The sequence below is a fragment of the Oryzias latipes genome, chromosome 6 (genome assembly GCF_002234675.1).
Source record: "Oryzias latipes chromosome 6, ASM223467v1".
Classification (NCBI taxonomy): domain Eukaryota; kingdom Metazoa; phylum Chordata; class Actinopteri; order Beloniformes; family Adrianichthyidae; genus Oryzias; species Oryzias latipes.
In genome coordinates, this window is record NC_019864.2 from 8,568,900 (window position 1) to 8,587,860 (window position 18,961).

The window sequence follows — 18,961 nt, forward strand, 5'->3', positions numbered from 1 at the left end:
TCCTGGTTTTAGCAGTTCTTGCTATAGTTATGCTGGTTTTGAGTTCTGTTATGTTTGCAGATTTTTCCCACCAGAGTGGTGCTTTTTGTTAACCCTTGTGCTATCCTAGGCACTTTAACATTGGGAGTTGGGTCATCTAGACCCACTAGACAGTGCTCTGAACCTCTTTTCTTCAATGATTTGTGATCTTCACTGGTGTCCATGGATTACATGAAATCTTTCCACCTTTATCCAACTTTGTCATGGTAGGGAGAACACGTCAATGTAAGGGTGGGGTCATCTAAGATAGCATAAGGGTTAAAGAAGTGTAGTTCCTCACTGTAGTTTGCCATCTTGTCCTGCATTTGGGTCATCCCGATACATTGCAGCAGTAGTATTTACTTAAGTAACTTTTAAAAAGCAGACAAAAATGAAGTGATGAGGAATGAAAGGGACTTGGGTCATTTGTAATAAAATCAGCAAATCAATAATGTCTCCTCTGGTCAGACTTGGTCAGTCTTTTGCATTTGTGAGGACTAGGACATGTTCTATACACACATGAACCCAACAAATACTTCTACAATTTCTCAGTTTTTAGAACAGAACATAAATGTTTCTTATCAATACGTCTCAATTTAATCAACCAGAAAATATCCAGCTTTTTTCCAAAATAAAAGTTAAAGTGTTCCTTTCTTTTATGTTAACAGAAAGAAGCATCAAACTGACCTCTGACCTCGGAGGAGAAGTGGGCAGAGTGACGCGTTATAAACAGCTGCAGCTGCTGATCAAGGTCACATCTTTGGAGGTCCAAATCCCAGGATCGAATTCCTGCCAGGAAAGAGAAGCAGATTGAATAAGGGCATCAGCAAAAGCACTGAAGGAGAGACAGACAGCAGTGAAACCTGTCTGAGCTTCTTTTGTTACCCTGAATCACACTCTCCCAGTGTGCAGACATTCATGCAAGACGGTTTCCTTGTTTTGTTCACGTCAAGGGAAGCTAACCTTCTTCCATCTGTTGCTGAAGCATCTTCACTTCCCTGCTCCTTCTGTCTAAACAATATCATGGGTAATAACCCCCTTGTTTGTATGACGCCTTTTTGTCCAGTTTCCCTTATTTAACACAATGGTTTTTTAAATCTATTAAAGTCCCACTCCAATAATCCTCTGATCTACTGTAAAAGCATTTCCCGGTGGTCTTTTACATACAGGTGGATTCTATTTATCATCAATAGTCAATTAGGTCAATATTGGATCATTCAGAGATCCTCAGTGAATATCTGGAGATTTTTTATTTGTAAAAAGGTTTGATATATTCAATAAATTTCGTTCTACTTCATGTTTGTGTCCCACTTGTTGTTGATTCTTCACAAAAAATTAGTTTTATATCTTTATGTTTGCAGCCTGAAATGTGGCAAAAGGTTGAAAAGTTCAAGGAAAGAAACTTATGTTAGAAAGAAACTGTATCCTGAAAGGACTGCAAAGTGGAGGAACTCCAATATTCTTTGTTTCTTTGATTTGCGCCGTCCTCATAATTCCTGGCCAATGACTGAAGAGATGTTCAGTCGTGTGCTTTTGTTTACAAGTTTTGATTTAAAACATAAATGTCCAATGGAAAGCAGTCTGAATACAGACCAAGTGCAAAGTCCAGGACTCGATCCGGACCAACAGACTTTTCCTGTCTGAATACACCGTTAAAATCTACAGATTAGAATAAATGTACAAAGAGTACAGAGGCAAATGTTTTAGTACAGAGTACCAAAAAAAAGTAAAAAATAAAAAATATCTGTAGGAGCATAAATTCTCTTCCCACTTTCTTAATTCATGAGCTGCAGGTTGTTTGCAGAGAAAGAAAGAAAAAGGTTCTGTGGAAAACATGACTGTTCATCAGGGCCCTGGCATCATTTACCACTCAGTTGATAATGTTCCTGTGATGAAGATCATGATGCCTACACAACACACTGAGGACACCTCGGGGTGCTGACAGCTTATGGTTCTTAATATTATAAATCAGAATTTAGATGTTTCATTACAAGAATGGATGTCACATATTTCTATGATCAAATAATAATATTATAAATATATTTACTGCAGGCTGGCGCATTGGTCCACTCTCTTGCCTCACAACAAGAAGACCCTGGTGTGAATGGGTGTGTAATTGTGGCCCTGCATCAGACTGACAACTTGTCCAGGGTCTACCCTGTGTTATTAGTATAAAAATGTTATCACTATAAAAATGAAACATGTAGAAAAGTTAGAACATTTTCTGGGTCTGCAGAGATGATTCAGGATAGAACAGATCATTGCTCAGTCACCCACTTGTATGTCTCTCAGTTTCTATCACTCAAGCACAAATGTGGGCACACACGCATCGTATTCCACTTATCTGAGTCAAACTTTAGTGGATACTTGTGTCAGATCCATTCCAGCAGGATAGAAACCTTCTTTTATCTTCTCTTTTATGAATTCATTCAGCTACAAGGAGGAATTAAATCCTATCAGGTTGTCAGACCTTCTTTTATTTAACATTTCCTCCAACATACATTTTATTTTGTTTTATTTTATTTACAGACCTTATTTCACCTTTCAAAGAGGTGGCCATTCAGAATTTTGCACACTGCAGTCTGATGCTGGAATGCTGTGAAACTGTCTGATTTTCTATAATGGCATTGTGTTTTCTGTTACCTTCTCCGACAATGAGCGGTAATTTAAAATCAGCTAAACGAACAAAGAAAATGTCAGATTAAAATGAGCATTCTTTTGTTGAAGATGTTAGAAATGGGGTACAACGCATTTAAAAACCAACAAAAGGTCTTTTGTAATTCTGTCCATGAGCAAAAATCCTTTATTGATTGGTCTGTTGATGTTTTTGTGTGGTTACACTCTTTTTCAAGCTTAAGAACTAAAGCTTTTGTGTTGAGAGTCTAATGACTGTTAAGCATTATCAATACTTGTGCATTACTCAATAAACCAACATGTTACAGAAATCGCTCACCGGCCACTTTATTGGGTACATCTTGATGGTACCGGGTTGGACCCCTTTGCCTTCAAAACTGTCCTAATCCTTGGTGGCAAAGATTCAACAAGGCACTGGAAACATTCCTCAGAGAGCTTGGTCCATATTAACATGATAGCACACGCAGTTTCACCACATCCCTCAAGATGATCTAATGGGTTGAGATGTGGTGACTGTGGAGGCTATTTCAGTCCAGTGAACTCATTGACATGTTCAAGAAACCAGTCTGAGATGATTCCAGCTTTGGGACATGGCCCCTTATCCTGCTGGAAGTAGCCATCAGAAGATGGTACACTATTGTCAGAAAGAGATGGACATGGTCAGCAACAACCCTCAGGTAGGCTGTGGGGTTTGAACCATGCTCAATTGGTATTTTCTTGGTACAAAGTGTGCCAAGAAAATATCCCCCACACCGTTACACCACCACCACCAGCCCAGACCGTTGATACAAGGCAAGATGGATCCATGCTTTCATGTTGTTGATGCCAAATTCTGATCCTACAATCCAAGTATGGCAGCAGAAATGGAGACTCATCAGACCAGACAATGTTTTTCCAAACATCTGTTGTCCAATTTTGGTGAACCTGTGTGAATTGCAGCCTCAGTTTACTGTTTTTAGCTGACAGGAGTGGAACCTGTGTAGTCCTTTGGTGCTGTAGCTTTGCAGCTTTAATGTTGGACGTGTTGTGCATTCAGAGATACTCTTCTGCAGACTGTCAAACCGAAGACTTTGAAAATGGGACTCTGCTTGACACTCAGCATTGGGGGTTGAACCACCAAATGGTTCCCGTCTGCAGCTCACTGTGGATGATGTGGAGAACGTATGGCACACACCTAGGTGCATCAAAAAGGCATTTCCTGCCTACACTGCCCCTCACTGGGAATTTTCTCTTTTTCTGACTAATCTCTGTAAACTCTGGAGATGGTCGTGGGTGAAAATCCCAGTAGATCAGAATTTTCTGAAAAACTCAGCCCGTCTGGCACCAACAACCATGCAGCGTTCAAATTCACTTAAGTCCCCTTTATTCCCCAGCAGATCGTCTACATGCCTACATGCATTGAGTTGTTGATATATTGGTGGATTAGAAATTTGTGTTAAGAAGAGTTGTACAGATGTACCTAATAAAGTGGCCAGTGAGTGAAGAGGAGCACCATGAAGAGAATCTTATTAGCACTGGTTACAAGATTACAAAACAGTTATATTAGAAAGAGTTTTTGAAAAAAAGGTTTTGACATATATTCAGTCTAAGAAAAAGGGACAATGATGAAATTGGATTTTGGATGAAAATCATGATTTGATTTTAAAAAAAGCCTTTTCTGTAACTATTCCATCACAGGCTCAGTAATACTAGAACTGTCTAGAGACACGTCTGACTTCTTTTAACTAAATAAATACATGTTTCTAACTTGCGTGTCCTGCTAGCTTACATTAGCTGCATTTCTTAAAAAACAGCATAGATTTGCTCAAAAACAAACTACAGCATATTTTCTATAGCCTTTCTATAGAATACTGCAGTGTAACTGCCTCACTGAAGGCCAAAGGAGCTTTCTGAAGGATAACTCAGGAGTAAAGTGTTTATAATGAGGGTGGATGGCAGGCCACTCTCACTGAGTCATGCTGAAACACTGACCAGGGCGAAAAGATCAATGCTGCAATAAGCCTATGTGGGCAAGTGGTCCCTCCTGCCACAGAGCAGCAGGGCTGTCAGCTCCCAAACAGAGGTATAGAGGAGGTGCAAGGGAGGAGATGGAGCTACAGGAGGAAACTGCTGACTGGTCTTCCTGTAAAAACACAAGCTTCATAAAATGCACAGTGATCCATTCAAATTCTGAGGACAGCTCTGCGAGGAAGGAATGCCTGCAGCCTGCTGCATTTCTCCAGGAGGAGGAGGAGGAGGAGGAGGAGGAGCTGAGATGAAGCCCAGTCAGAGCCAAGATATTCAGCTGAGTAATGACAGCAGGAGGAAGCGCTCATCTCCACACCAACACGGCTACATCACAGTCCCATTCCCGACAACATCTTTCATATTGTAAATAAAAAAAGTTATGACCTCACTAAACTGAAATGTGCTGCATCTCTTATTGAATTCTGCTGGTTTTGCTGCCCAGTTTCATTCTAATCAATATAAAACATTATGAAATCTAGAATATTTAGATATAACTTGTAAGCTTAAGAGGAGATTTGTTACCCAACCCTGTAACAGATGAGGGTGTTAAAGTCATTGTGGAGGGGAGGATGCTTTTGCAGAGTCCCATGGTGCAATGCTGCAGCAACTGCCTCAGCCTTTCATTTCTGCCCTCTTATTGCGCAAAGACCCTCTCTGCTGACGCCGCTGGTATGTTGAAGTCTTTCCCGCGAGTCAACATGCCGAAACTGAGTGCTGAAGCATCACAGCAACTTCTGATGAGGGGCAGCGCTTCATCCATCACTCACCGCGCTCTATCTGTGCTCTGGCGGTCTCCAGCTGCTGCTCTGTGCCGATCTCTCCGATCACTATCAGCATGTAGTGACTGCTCTGGTTGAACGGCAACCCGCGGCGTCGCCTCTCTGCTCCCCGGCGATATTGAAACCGCTCTTCGGACCCTGGAACGCCGGAGCCCTCGTCCTCCTCCACCACCGGGAGCGTGCCTCTCGCGGATATCTCCATGGCAACAACATCAGGAGCCGACGCCGCAGCTGACTCCATCGCCATGACAACTACCCGTGTGAGAGAGGCGACGATTGCTGTAGGGTGGAGGAGGGGTGAGGAGGGTGATGGAGCTGATGAGGGGTGAGGAAGAAGAGAGTGAGAACAGAAGACAGCTGCAAACACATCCAAGAGGACGACGAAAATTGACGAAAATTGTCAGGATGCAGACTGGGTCACAGAGGGTCAGGAAATTGGAAAATACTTTTTTCTCATAGGTCACATCCGAACTTTATAAAAACACCAGCTCATTGATGTGATAAATTTTAAAGTCCCACTCTAATCATCATTTGATCTGTTGTTAAAGCATTCCCAGTAGTCTTTTAAGTATCATTATGCAGATTTTAGGCAAAAACTACGAAATCTGTCACGTTTTCCAGGACATAGTTTCTGCAGAGCAACAGTAGTTTATCAGAAGTTGGCTTGGGTTGAGGGCAAGACTGCCTAGGGGAGTAAGCCTTCGTTCAGTTCCCATCATCCCTTTATTTACAGTCTCTCCCGATAGGCTATACAGGCACATTACGGGTGCAACAAAAAAGGCGAACAATATCAGAGCTATCCATCTGTACAATTTTGAGTCACATAACAGGATCTAGACATCTACAAGTAGCTGCATCAGAGTAGAGCAGAGGGGGGGCAACCCAGCATATTTTCTGTTTTAAATATGTTCTTTTTTAAACAGCAATTTTTCTGGTCCTGATTCAAAATGATTCTAATAAATAAATACTCAGAAATGCCATTTATATCCTAAATTTGTTAATATATGTCCTGTGTGATCAGAAAAAAGCCACAAGAACATGTTAAAAACACCAAAAATTTCCATTGGAGTGGGTTCTTTAAAGAGTCCCAAGGAAAAACAACTTATCTCAACTTATCAGCTTGGATTTGGATTTTGGTGACATTTTCCTTGTGTTTGTCATGTTCTGAGTTGTCCTCTTGTTAGTCACACCAGGTCTAGTTTGAACCTCCACAGCTGTCTTCTATTAGTTAATTACCCTTAGTGTATAAAAGTGTCTGGTTTTCATTCAGGTCATCTGCTTTGTCACACTATGTATTTTGTCCTGTCTGAGTTTATTTATGAAATGTTTACGTTTCTGCCATCAAGCCACGTCTCCTACATCCTGGGTCCTGCACCAAAAGATCCTGAAAATGTAAACAACTCAACACAACTTTGTAATTATGTCTTTGAAACACTGAAAGACTGCTCTGTTTCCTGATATAAAACAGACCCAGATAAGATTTTGCCTCTCTAAAGTTCAGTCAGGTTTGCTTTTTTTTTTCAATTTTATTTTGCTTGAAAGAAAATCACATTCAGCTTTACAATGTGTAATTTTACATCAGTTATGCCTCACACCAAAACCAAAAGTAACTTTAGGAGTGAGAAAAAAAACAGAAAAAAATAGGAACACAATTGGTGGACTACATCAATGTAGTTTAAAACACCTAGAACTCTTCCTGAACCTCAGAGTTGGACTATTTTTAACTATGGTGTTTTTACAGTGTACAAGCTGAGCTATAATTTTTTACAAAACATTTGTCTGAATAGATTAAGCACATACTGTCCATTTTGACCCCATTTCATAAAACCATTCTGTCTGAATTTGAATTGAGAATGATTTTTTTTCACAATGTAATTGTTATGAGTAATAGTGATCCACTCTGTTGTTGATGTTTCCCGTCAGAATTTTTGTCTAGCAGCCTTTTTACTTGCTGACAGCAGAAATCTATAGTAGTTTTTTTAATCCAATATGTTAAATCCACTAATTGCCCACTTACAAAGGTGCATTCCTTTAAATTTAGATTAAAAATCAATCATTAACACTTTCCCTAAATATTTGTGAATTTCAACCCAGTATTTCTGAACAGTTCCAAAATAGCCTATTTTAAAGTGGTTGGCCCCTTTAATTCTTTGTCTCCAGCATTTATCTCCAGTGTTTCGCTACTTTGCTCCTTTTTTGTAACTGAATTGGTATAAAAATCTCACATTTTTTCAGCAGAATTCACACCAAGAATTTGGCCCAGTTGTGACCAATTCCATCTGAATTGTCCTTTCCCAGACTTCTTCTGAGTTGTGCTACATTCAAGCTACATACATACCAAAAGCGATCACTTTCAATAAAAAGTCTTTGTAAAGGTCAGTAAACCTGCGCTTCGGGCTTCTACAAACAAAACTTGCATGTTTAACGTATTGCTGCACAAGTTTTGAAGTTTGTCTTCAGGGTTTACGTACAAAAAAGGCGTTCATTAAACGGCCGAACGTTTGACTGCTTGAACATCAAACAGGTGAACTTTGTCTTATTAGGGACTAGGATTTGGTAGTACCATAAAGGGAAGAGAACAAATGTATACAATATAAAATACATTGACAATAAAAAACAGCCAGGGGGTTTAGTTACATAAATACATGTAAAAATACACAAATATCAATAGTTTTGAGAGTCTGTTAGCGAAGTATGATTAATAAAAAAATTAAGCAATTAGTAACGTTTACATCTTTGAGAGATTGGAAATAATATGGTGTTTTATGATTAAATTTACATTTAATCAAAACAAGAATTTCAGATGAAGATGATCAAATAAAAGGCCTATATAAATTTTATTCTTGAACCTTTCCAAGAAAACTATAAGATAACATATTGCCTTTCGCACAAACTAAATTGAATGCAATTAAATTCAGTTTTATTTATATAGCCCAATATTACAGCAATCGTTGTCTCAATGGGCTTCATACCAGTATTGTATAATAAACATGAAATTATAAAGAACATGAAGTGATAGAATTCAATAGGTAATGGCTAAACTAAACTATACAGACAAAGCAAAAATGGGGACCCCTGCCCTTAGACCCCTCTTCTCGATAAGAAAAAAACTCCAAAAAATAACGGATTCCATAAAAATACAAGTTTTTCAACAAAATCGTCAGGTGGCTATGCGGTGCCAGTTGTAGTTGTGAGGCAGCAGTTGCATTTTTTCAGGCCAAAGGGGCAGCTGCCAAGGTTTTAATTTAGCCATCCTATGGGAAATGTCATTATATGTTAACAACAAGCTAGCAGACTTTTTCATTGCTGTTATGCGCTAGGTCACCGGAAAAGTAAAGGCATAAAAGATCATCTCTGCTTTTATGAATCGATTATTGATCTAGTAAGCTTGGATAGATTCAGATACATTTTCACAACCCAGCCCTAATTCATACAGGTAACGAGTGGAGGTCAGAGGATCCTCTTACAGAGGAAGTTACAGGTCTACAAGTGCCAGAAATCTTGCTTGTTTGTAAGTGACCAAATACTTAATTTCCACCATAATTTAAAAATTAATTCTTTAAAAATCAGAACATGAGATTTTCTGTTTTTTTCCCTTATTATTTTAGTTGAGACATACCTTATACCTTTAAGTGGGAGAACTTGGACAATTTGTGGCTGACTAAATACTTTTTTGCCCCATTTTACACTTCATACAATCACCACTGCTGCTGGTCCGCAATCCGGTTGCCATCCTCCTGGAACCACCCAGCTGTCGCCCTGTTTCGTAAAGCCTTCATCTCTGCCTAACAGATGACCGCATAACTGCCGCTGTTTACACTTATGACCACACCAACAATTTTCTAAAAAATAAGGCGGCAGCAGCTAATCTTGAAGATCCTACTTTTGCCTCCTCATTGGACAGTGACAGTTGTTTATGTGACTCTAGCATTAGCAGGTACAGTAGAATGATGATAAAATGCTTAATTTTGGTCCAATTTTTAAAAAAAAAACTTTGATTATAAAAAAAAAAACCCAGGCCATGGTATTAATGTTTTTGTACAAGGTACAACAGGTGAAAGGCATTTCAAACAACATCAGACCCCTTGCTCTCATTATGGGCTGGTCCCTGCCTTGTGCAGCCTACGTGTTCCTAGCTCACCCTAGCTAGGAACAACCTACCTCATCAAATTCAGACAACTTTGTGAAAAATGACTCAAAATAAATGACACATGGTCTATGCCACTGTTTAAAGTGAGATGTAAAAAAATCTTTATGCATATATTACAGTTTTTCTCAATTGCTAAAACACATTTTTTGACAATAAAAGGCCTATCTTATGCAAAGCAAACACCAAACACAATTTTCAAAATATAGGCTAAATATACAAAATACTTGAGCTCACTGTCATGGTGGCCTGTCAGACTCCTCCCCCTCCAGCTCTGCTGCTCATCCCTCTCAGCTGTGACCACTCTACTCATCAGACACCTGTTACTTAAGGAGACCCAGCTTCATCATTCTCCGCCAGTTCGTTAACCCTGATGTTGCCTAGTCTCCTGAAGCTCTCTACGTCTGGCCCCCTTGTCTCGTCCCAAGTTAACCTTGACTGTTTTCTTCGCTTCAGGTCCTCACCTCATGCCAAGAGTGTCACCTGAATCTCACCTCCTCGAGCAGCAGCTGCCATAACACTCCTTGTCGACGTCACCTGTGTTTGTCAGCCACAGTGTCTGTGCTCCTCTGGATCTCCAGCCACGCCACGAACTCTGTCTGGCCTCCCAGCTCTTGGGACTCTGCACGTACGGTACCGGAGACTACAATCAAGAGCCGCAGCCACGTTACCCGCAGCCTCGTCAGGAATCAGCAATAACTTAAAATAAACTCTTTACTTACCTTTCACTCACCTGTCTCTGCCTCTGGGTTCCAGCGTCTGGGTCCGTTCCGTGTACTAGCCATGACACTCACCTCTGGTCACAATTATAACTGCCAAGACTTACACACACAGCAAACACACTACACAACAAAACACTTGACAAAATAGTTCACAAAATAGTTTATAAAGTATGGTAACATTTACCCCAAAAAGGAAAATTAAGAGTATGTAGGATTCAAGATTTCTTTTTTTATGTGTACTGTAATCCCAGGTTCATATTTATTGCACTTCACCAGCTTATCTCTGTGTCAGGTAAGACCAAAGGACTTCTTCCACGTCACAGGCAACGTTCACCCCAGCCACACAACAGGAAAAAAATGATCGTGTCTGCCTGATCCAGCCTCGACAAGACACAATTGAAATGTCATCACGAGCCGTGTCTATGGCCTACAACAGGTTTTGTGGAGTATATGGTTATCTCTCGTAAAACTTCCAATGCCAAGCAGAAAAAATAATCTTTAATTGGGTCAAGGAATAAAGAACAAAGTGGAAGAAAACTAATACAGGATTTTTATTGAATTACTGTCTGATAAACAAACTTTTGTGAATCTGACAGAGTCCCAGACGACAACAAAATCTTGTCATTTTCTTGCAGAATGTCCAAATGAATGATGCCAATTACAGTTTTTCTAGATTGTTAAGATACTTTTCTTGGAAGCTGCTCTCCTTTTCTCTAAACTGTAAACACAAAACTTCGTTTTCAGGCTACAGTCACATTCCAAAATTTCACCTTTAAAACAGTTCAATCTGTGTTCAAAACTGGACTTTGTTGTGAAATCGTGCCCCGAGTCAGTCAAAATTAAAAGAAACATTGAACAGTCACTAAACACTATTTAGAAAAATAGAAAAGACAATGCTCAGGACTGTAGGCTAAATGCATGTTGCAGAAAACAGAAAAAAAAACAAAAAACTTGTGCATTTACACGTAGCGCTTGTAAAAGCAAATGAGTGTTTGTCATTAGTATTTGTCACATGTAAAAAAAAGTACAGAAATATAAAAATAAGTGCATTACTCAGCCATAGCATCACGTCTCAGGCCACAGGACTTCCTCCACATCACAGTTCACATTTTGTCTGCCCGGCAACGGGCGAAAAAACCTCTAGCATGCTGTATCCAGGCTTGGCATGCCTCCACACCAAAGGCAAGTTCCATGGCTTGCAGGAGATTTACCCTGGTGTAAGGTTGGCGTTCATTTATCTTCCACTGCCATGAGGAGAAGAATTCCTCAATAGGGGTTAGGAAAGGGGGGTGTGATGGAAGGCAAAGATTGATCAAACCTTGGTTCATATTGAACCACTCTCTAACCTGGAGGGGTTTTGTGAAAACTCACATTTTCCCAAATGGGGGGGGGAGAAGGAAGCTGCTTGATGAACGGAAGGTACGGGTATGTTTCTGGGGAATGAGGAGTTCCTGGAGGTATGGTGGTGCCTGACCGGCCATGCATTTATAGGTGATGATGAGAAGTTTGTACTCAATCCGGGATGAAACAGGTAGCCAGAGCAGTGATTTCAGGACTGGGGTGATGTGCTCATATTTCCTGACTCGTTTTAGGATTCTGGCTGCACTATTTTGGATGTACTGTCATAGCGACAATAATAATAAAGAAAAGGTCCCCTAGTTTTATTTTTTTTTCACCTCTCGGGTTGATACGCGACAGTAACACAGAAACACAGCGGAAGCGACTGTCACGCAGACAGCTCTCAGAGCAGGAGTACTTAAATGGAGACGTGATTACCGGTATTTTTGTAGAGCTAGTCGTAACAAATTAACGTGATCTCTCAACACCACTGCATCATCACATACACAGACACCACTCCATGTAGCGATCAGGCTAAAAACATTAGCTGAAAGCTCCTCCAACACAGGGCCGCGGCAACAAGCTCAGCCACATTTTTTTTTTTTTGCAGTTGTTTTTTCTTTTGGTTTGCAGTTGCTTTTTTTTTTTGCTGTGACCACGCACAATTATGATAAATAAAACCAGCTGCCATAGATATATGTAAAAATAATCAATTTTCAAATGGTTAGCACTTCCGTAAATTAAATAAGACACTACCCTTTGTCACTACTAAACCCGAGTCCCTAATTGATCAAAGTTTGACCAGGTTTAACTTTTAACACGCGTTCACTGGACATGCATTTTGCACAGAGAGCCTAAAAACTGTCTTAAAAATTGATGTAGCGACACGTGACCACGAGAATTTTGAACATGGAAACTCAAAACGCACATTAACATTGATATACATCAATGCTCTTTGTGGCAATTTTGAGGCACTGGCAGAGGAGTGCCAAAGGAGCCAAACATCTCTGAGGTATTTAAACCTCTGATAAACCTGACCAACCAGCGTCATACCAGAGAACATGCCAATAGTTAACATTGAGCTGGAATATTTTGGTTGATAACAGAACAGATGGTATCTCTGTGAAAACTGTCAGCACCACACTGAGGTGGAAATGAGAAAAAAGTCTGGAACAAATGAAGGAGCACAAAGTCTAGACATTCTGATTTCTCACACATTTTAATCAATTTTCTCCTTAAATACTGTGATTTTACAGTAAACTAAGCACAGTATGCAACAATAGACACTCTACATTTCAGTCAGCTTGGCAAAAGTCAAAGGCAGAAATGAACAGTTGGTAGGAAAGATGCCTTGTATGGGTATTTTTGCCTCAGCTCTCTGACAGTGACTCAGCACTACACTGTCTGCAGCTCAAGTGCTAAAGTTATGGCTCCACCTGGTGGTGACATTGCAAATAATCCAGCAACTGAACACTTGCAAGGTATGCGTCCAAGTCATGACAGATACTGCAGGGGACACGCCCCATTTACACATTCTGGTTCTAATTTTCTAATGAGTCCAGAATCCATAACAGCAGACAGGATTTATGCAGGTCTCCATGGTGACCCAAGCTGTCAGTAAACCTGTCTTCACAAAAGCACAAACATCTTTATTCTTTTTTTTCATGTGCGTGATTGAAGTGAACTCACATTATTTAACACAATTGTTCACTTGAGGTGTGTGGTTTGCACAGGAATTACAAGAGCAGACACAGGATGATGAATAGTAGAATCATGTCAAAGTTTCTGTTGTACTGCAGATTCTGGAATGCAAGAAGCATATGGAGTTGGAGTGATAAAAATGAGAAAGAAATTACCAGAAAAATAATGATGATGAAAAACAAACAGGTGAAACAAAACAGGTAAAGGTACACAATATTACCAAAAATATTTGGTCACCCAAATAATCATATTTAGGTATCCTAATCACTTGGCCTGGCCACAGGTGTATAAAATCAAGCATTCAGGAATGCAGACATTTTTTTTTAACCAACATTTGTAAAAGAATGGGCCGCTCTCAGGAGCTCAGTGAAATTTAGCGTAGAATTGTCATAGGAACCTGTAGAACAGATCCAGTCGTGAAATTTCTTTGCTCCTAAGTATTCCAAAGTCAACTGTCAGCTCTATTATAACAAAATGGATGAGTTTGAGAACAACAGCAACTCGGCCACAAAGTGGTAAACCAAGTAAACCGATGGGGAGGGATCAGCGGATGCTGAAGCAGATAGCGCAAAGAGGTCGCCGACTATCTGCACAGTCAATTGCTACAGAGCTCCAAACTTCATGTGACCTTCAGATTTGCCAAAGTACAGAACGCAGAGAGCTTCATGGAACGGGTTTCCATGGCTGAGCAGCTGCATCCAAGCTGCACATCACCAAGTGCAATGCAAAGCGTCGGATGCAGTGGTGTAGAGCACGCCACCACTGGACTCTAGAGCAGTGGAGACGCCTTCTCTGGAATGATGAATCTTGCTTTTCCATGTGCCAATTTGATGGACGAGTCTGGGTTTGGAGGTTAACAGGCGAACGGTACATTTCAGACTGTATTGTATGAAATTTGGTGAAGGAGGAATTATGGTGTGTTGTTTTTCAGGACTTGGGCTTTGTCCTTTAGTTCCAGTGGAAGAAATTCTGAATGCTTCAGGATGCTAAAACATTTTGGACAATTCCATGGCTGCGTTTTTGGGCAAAATTGTGAGTGAGCCCACTCCCTTGGATTAGAAGCAACCCCACACATAAATGGTTTCAGGATGCGTATCGCCGGGTCCAAGAATGGAAAGGCTGATGAGCTGTCTCGTCTGTGCAACTCCTCTGCAGAAGAAACAGTAGTTCCACCAGAACCTGTGTGCCCTCATCATTAATCCTAGCTCCTATTCAGTTGGGCATAATGACGGAGTTGTCTAATATCACTGCCTCAGAGGCTCCACCGCTGTCCTGCCCGGCTGATAGGGTGTACATTTCCCCGTCTCATCTACAACGGGTTCTCCACTTTGTGCATGACGTATCTGCAGCCGGACACTCAGGTATGGCCAGCACACAAACACTAACATAAAATTCTTTCTGGTGGCCCACGCTACCGGCTGACGTAGCCCAGTACGTAACCCAATGTGCATCCTGCCAATTGGCTAAGTCATCTCGACAGCTTCCGGCCAGCCTCCTGCATTCACTATCCATACCATAACGGCCCTGGTCACTCACCGCAGTGGATTTCATCACTGATCTTGTTCGAGAGGTAACACCACTATCCTCTCAGTGATTGGTAGTTTTTCCAAATCATGCCAGTCCATCCCTATGCCTAAGCTGCCCACACCTCTAGAAACAGCAGACCAAATCATTAATCACGTGTTTTGGCACCACAGTCTTCCAGAGTACATAGTGTCGAACCGTGAGTCCCAGTTCACCTCTCAAGTGTGGCAAAAATGTGCAAGTGCCTTATATTATTGTAATTCTCACCTCCGGCCACTACCCTCAGTCCAATGGCCAAGTGGAATGCCTGAGGCACGTAGGAAATTAATAAGAAAATAAAACATAGCTATCTCACAATTTAAAAGCCAGTTTTTGTAAAACTGCTACGTTTGTCCCTGTGGACAGACATAGCTACTACACGTTTTGGTTATTAACAGGTTTCTATTGGCTCCATTGAATGCATCGCCTGCATGCTTCCTGGCCCCACCCCAACTGTATTGGCTGTGGTTTATCGCCCTCCTAAAACAAACTGTGATTTTCTGGATGAACATGGAACTCTTCTTTGCCACCTTTCATCCCTCTCACCCAATGTCATAATGATGGGTGATTTTAACGTTCACTTTGACAAAAGCATTCTTCCTCTCACTAGAGACTTCAGCTCATGTTTGGTCAGCCTTAACTTCACCCAGCCTGTCAGTTCTCCTACCCACTCTAAAGGACATATCTTGGATTTAGTTTACTGCTCTGGATTAACCCCCACTAACTGCTCTACTGATGAAATTCATGTAACTGATCATTTTCTTGTGTCCTTTAACATCTCCATCACCTTATCTGTTACCCTCCCGCCTAATTTCTTTTCGTAATGTTAAAAATATCAATGTGAAATCACTTACCTCACTCATACATGATATTCTGATTCCTAACACACCAAACCCTGAAGAACTCATATTCTCGTATAACAACCTTCTTTCTGATTCTCTCAACCATCTTGCTCCTGTCAAAACTCGCCCTGTCTCCTTCTCCAAATCTGCTTTCTGGTTCACCCCTGAGCTCCGTCACATGAAAGCCAAAGGTCACCAGCTAGAGCGACTCTATAAAAGAACTGGCTTAACCGTTCATAAAGAAATCCATAAATCACATATCACTCAGTATAAAGACCTTGTTTCTACCATAAAAACAAACTATAATGAACTCATCTCCACAAACAAAGGCAACTCCAAAACTTTTCTCTGAACACTATTTCAACCCGCCTGACTCTCTCGCTCCCCATTTCTTTTCTACTGAAACGTAACTCCCTCATGTCATTCTTTTATCAGAGAATTCAAGTAAGTCATCAACAGCTCAGCTCTTCTCTCCTCCCTCCCATCCCTGACTCTTTCTCTCTCAATCATAGGTTTTCCTCCTTTTAACTGTCTCATAACAATGAAATTTCATCTCTCATCCTAAATTCCAAACCCACCACCTGTTATCTCGACCCCCTCCCAACATCCTTAGTTATAGCCTGCCTCCCCTCTCTCCTTATAACCGCCATTATTCATTCCTCATTATCAAATGGTATTGTCCCATCACTTTTTAAAATGGCAGCTTTTAAACCAATCCTAAAAAATGTATTTATTCAGTAATCTCCGTCCAATTTCTAACTTTCCCTTCATTTCCAAAATGAAAAACTTTAACATTAGGAGTTGGGTCATCTAGACCCACTAGACAGTGCTCTGAACCTTTTTTCTTCAATGATTTGTGAACCTCACTGGTGTCCATGGATGACATAAAATCTTTCCACCTTTATCATGGTAGGGAGAACACGTCAATGTAAGGGTGGGGTCATCTAAGATAGCACAAGGGTTAAACAGAATAATCTCCTGAAACCTTTTTTGTCTGGTTTCTGTCCCTCACACCACAGCAGTGAAACTGCTCTGCTCAAGACCACCAATGACCTTCTCATTGCAGCTGATTCTGGTCCACCATTCTCATCCTTCTCGATCTGAGTGCAGCCTTTGATACCATTTCTCATTTCTCAGCTTAAATCATTTAAATCTCAGCCTTACTCTGTCTCTTCTGGTGTCCCCCAAAGTTCTGTCCTTGGTCTTCTTCATTTTATTACTTATCTTCTACCCCATGGCAATATTTTACGTACATTTAATGTTAATTTTCATTGTTTTGCGGATGACACCCAGCTCTATGTATCAAGCAAACCTGACTCCTCTCTTCTACCCACATCCCTCCACTCTTGTCTATCTGAAATCAAAAACTGGTTCACCTTAAACCTCCTCAAACTCAAAAGTGATAAAACCGAGCCACTTCTCGTTCCACATCCACTCTCTCCAAAGCCACAAGTGTTACTCTTTCCATCAACTCTTCTTCTGTCTCCCCCTTCCCTCAGGTGAAGAGTCTGGGTGTCATCCTAGATAGCTCATTATCTTTTCAGTCCCACATCAATAACATTGCTCGGTCAGCCCATTTCCATCTACGTAACATTAATCGTAGATTAACTCTGCATTTATCCACTCTGCATCTATCCTGGTTCACAGTCTGTTCCCTTCCCGTTTAGATTATTGTAATTCCCTCCTCTTTGGTCTCCTTCTAAAAACCCTCAGTAAGCTCCAACTGGTCCAGAACTCAGCTGCCCACATCATCTCCAGAACCCCCTCCTTCAGTCATCCAACAGCTGCAATGGTTTCTTATAACCTGGCCCCTCCTTATCTTTCCGACCTCCTCCATATCAAAACCCCCTCTCATTTTCTTTGGTCCTCCTCCTCTGTTCAGCTCTCTGTTCATTCGGCCCGACTCGTTACTATGGGAAGCCTAGCCTTCAGCTGCTCGGCTCCCAAACTCTGGAATTCATTACATAGACTCTCTACCAACTTTATTTCTGCCTTCCCATCCTGATTCACTTTTGATTTTTCTTTTTATATATTGATTTTGCTTTTAATGTTTATTTTTAACCTTTGTTTTGTAAAGTGTCCCTGGGTTTCGTGAAAGGCGCTTTAAATAAAATGGATTATTATTATTATCATTATTCTATGAGTCCAGTGTCCTGCTGCCAAAATTGGTCTCATTGGCAAGTCAAATGGTTAGTTATCAGTTCTCGGCCTTTTAGCTAAGATCAAGTGTAGTATCTGTTATCAGTTAAGAAAAGATGGTCTGTGATTTTTCCTCCAGGTATGACACAAACCTGATCTGGATGGACCTGGTCTTACAGACAGGAGCACCAGGTGGGGTACCTCCTCTGAGCACCACACAGGAGATCCATTTAATGCATTCATGAAGAAGACTGGATGGCCACCGGGTGCCTCACTCCAGCCTCCGGAATGAACCCCCTATTGCTAATTGAAGAACTCTGACCATTGCAGTTGTACCTGTATAAATCAATGATAAGTCTGTTTTTATCAGTTAAGAATAGATGATCAGTAATTTTTCGTCCAAGTATGGCACAAACCTGATCCGGATGGACCAGGTCTTCTGAACAAGGTGTTGGTCTGGTGGCAAGGAGTTTGCTGAAGAGTTTACAGTCCACATCGAGTAAGGATATGGGTCTCTAATTCTTTAAGTCTGTCTTATCTTTTGTTTTGTAGATAAGTGTTACCATACCAGTCCTAAAGCTGTCAGGTAATTTGTCTAGGTTTTTAAATTCTGTAAACAAGGTTAACAGATTCCGATGCTAATAGTTCCCAAAAAGTCAAGTAGAACTCCACAGGGAGCCCATCCTTACGCGGCGATTTTCCTTTCCCAATAGTAGCCAGACACTTGGTTAATTCTGTCAATGTTATATCCTGAGCTAACATCTTAAAATTTGAGTATAGCTTAGGAGTGCACTCCACTTAATTCAGTTTTTCATGTAAATCGTGTCTGTCTTCATTTAACTCTCTAGTGCCATACAGTTCTCTGTAATATTCATCTAGGGTCATGAGTAACTCTTCTGTGGTTTGAGTTAAAGTGCCATTTCCTTTTTGGAGAGTCACCAGGGTGTCATTGTTACTCATTACTTTCTTAAAGAAAAAGCGTGTGCACTTTCCCCCCTCTTCTATCTCTCGTTCTCTGCTTCTGATAATTGCTCCTTTACTAACTTTCTCTGTTAATTCAATCATTTCTTC

The 18,961-nt window shown here is 40.8% G+C and overlaps 1 protein-coding gene and 1 pseudogene across 2 annotated transcripts in view; one reads left to right on the top strand and one right to left on the bottom strand.

Moving 5' to 3' along the window:
• LOC101157288 (microtubule-associated protein 1A) overlaps positions 1 to 5,700 on the bottom strand; it is a 64,958-nt gene extending 59,258 nt beyond the window's left edge. For both annotated transcript variants that reach the window (XM_020703813.1, XM_011475815.2), the window contains exons 1-2: positions 5,427 to 5,700; positions 706 to 807 (exon numbers count right to left, since the gene is read on the bottom strand). In XM_020703813.1, the coding sequence (XP_020559472.1) occupies positions 706 to 807; positions 5,427 to 5,685 (361 nt within the window). In that variant the 5' untranslated portion in view covers positions 5,686 to 5,700. The remainder of the gene's footprint in view (positions 1 to 705; positions 808 to 5,426) is intronic.
• Positions 5,701 to 17,947: 12,247 nt separating this feature from the next.
• Positions 17,948 to 18,096, top strand: LOC111947559 (annotated as a pseudogene).
• Positions 18,097 to 18,961: the final 865 nt, after the last annotated feature.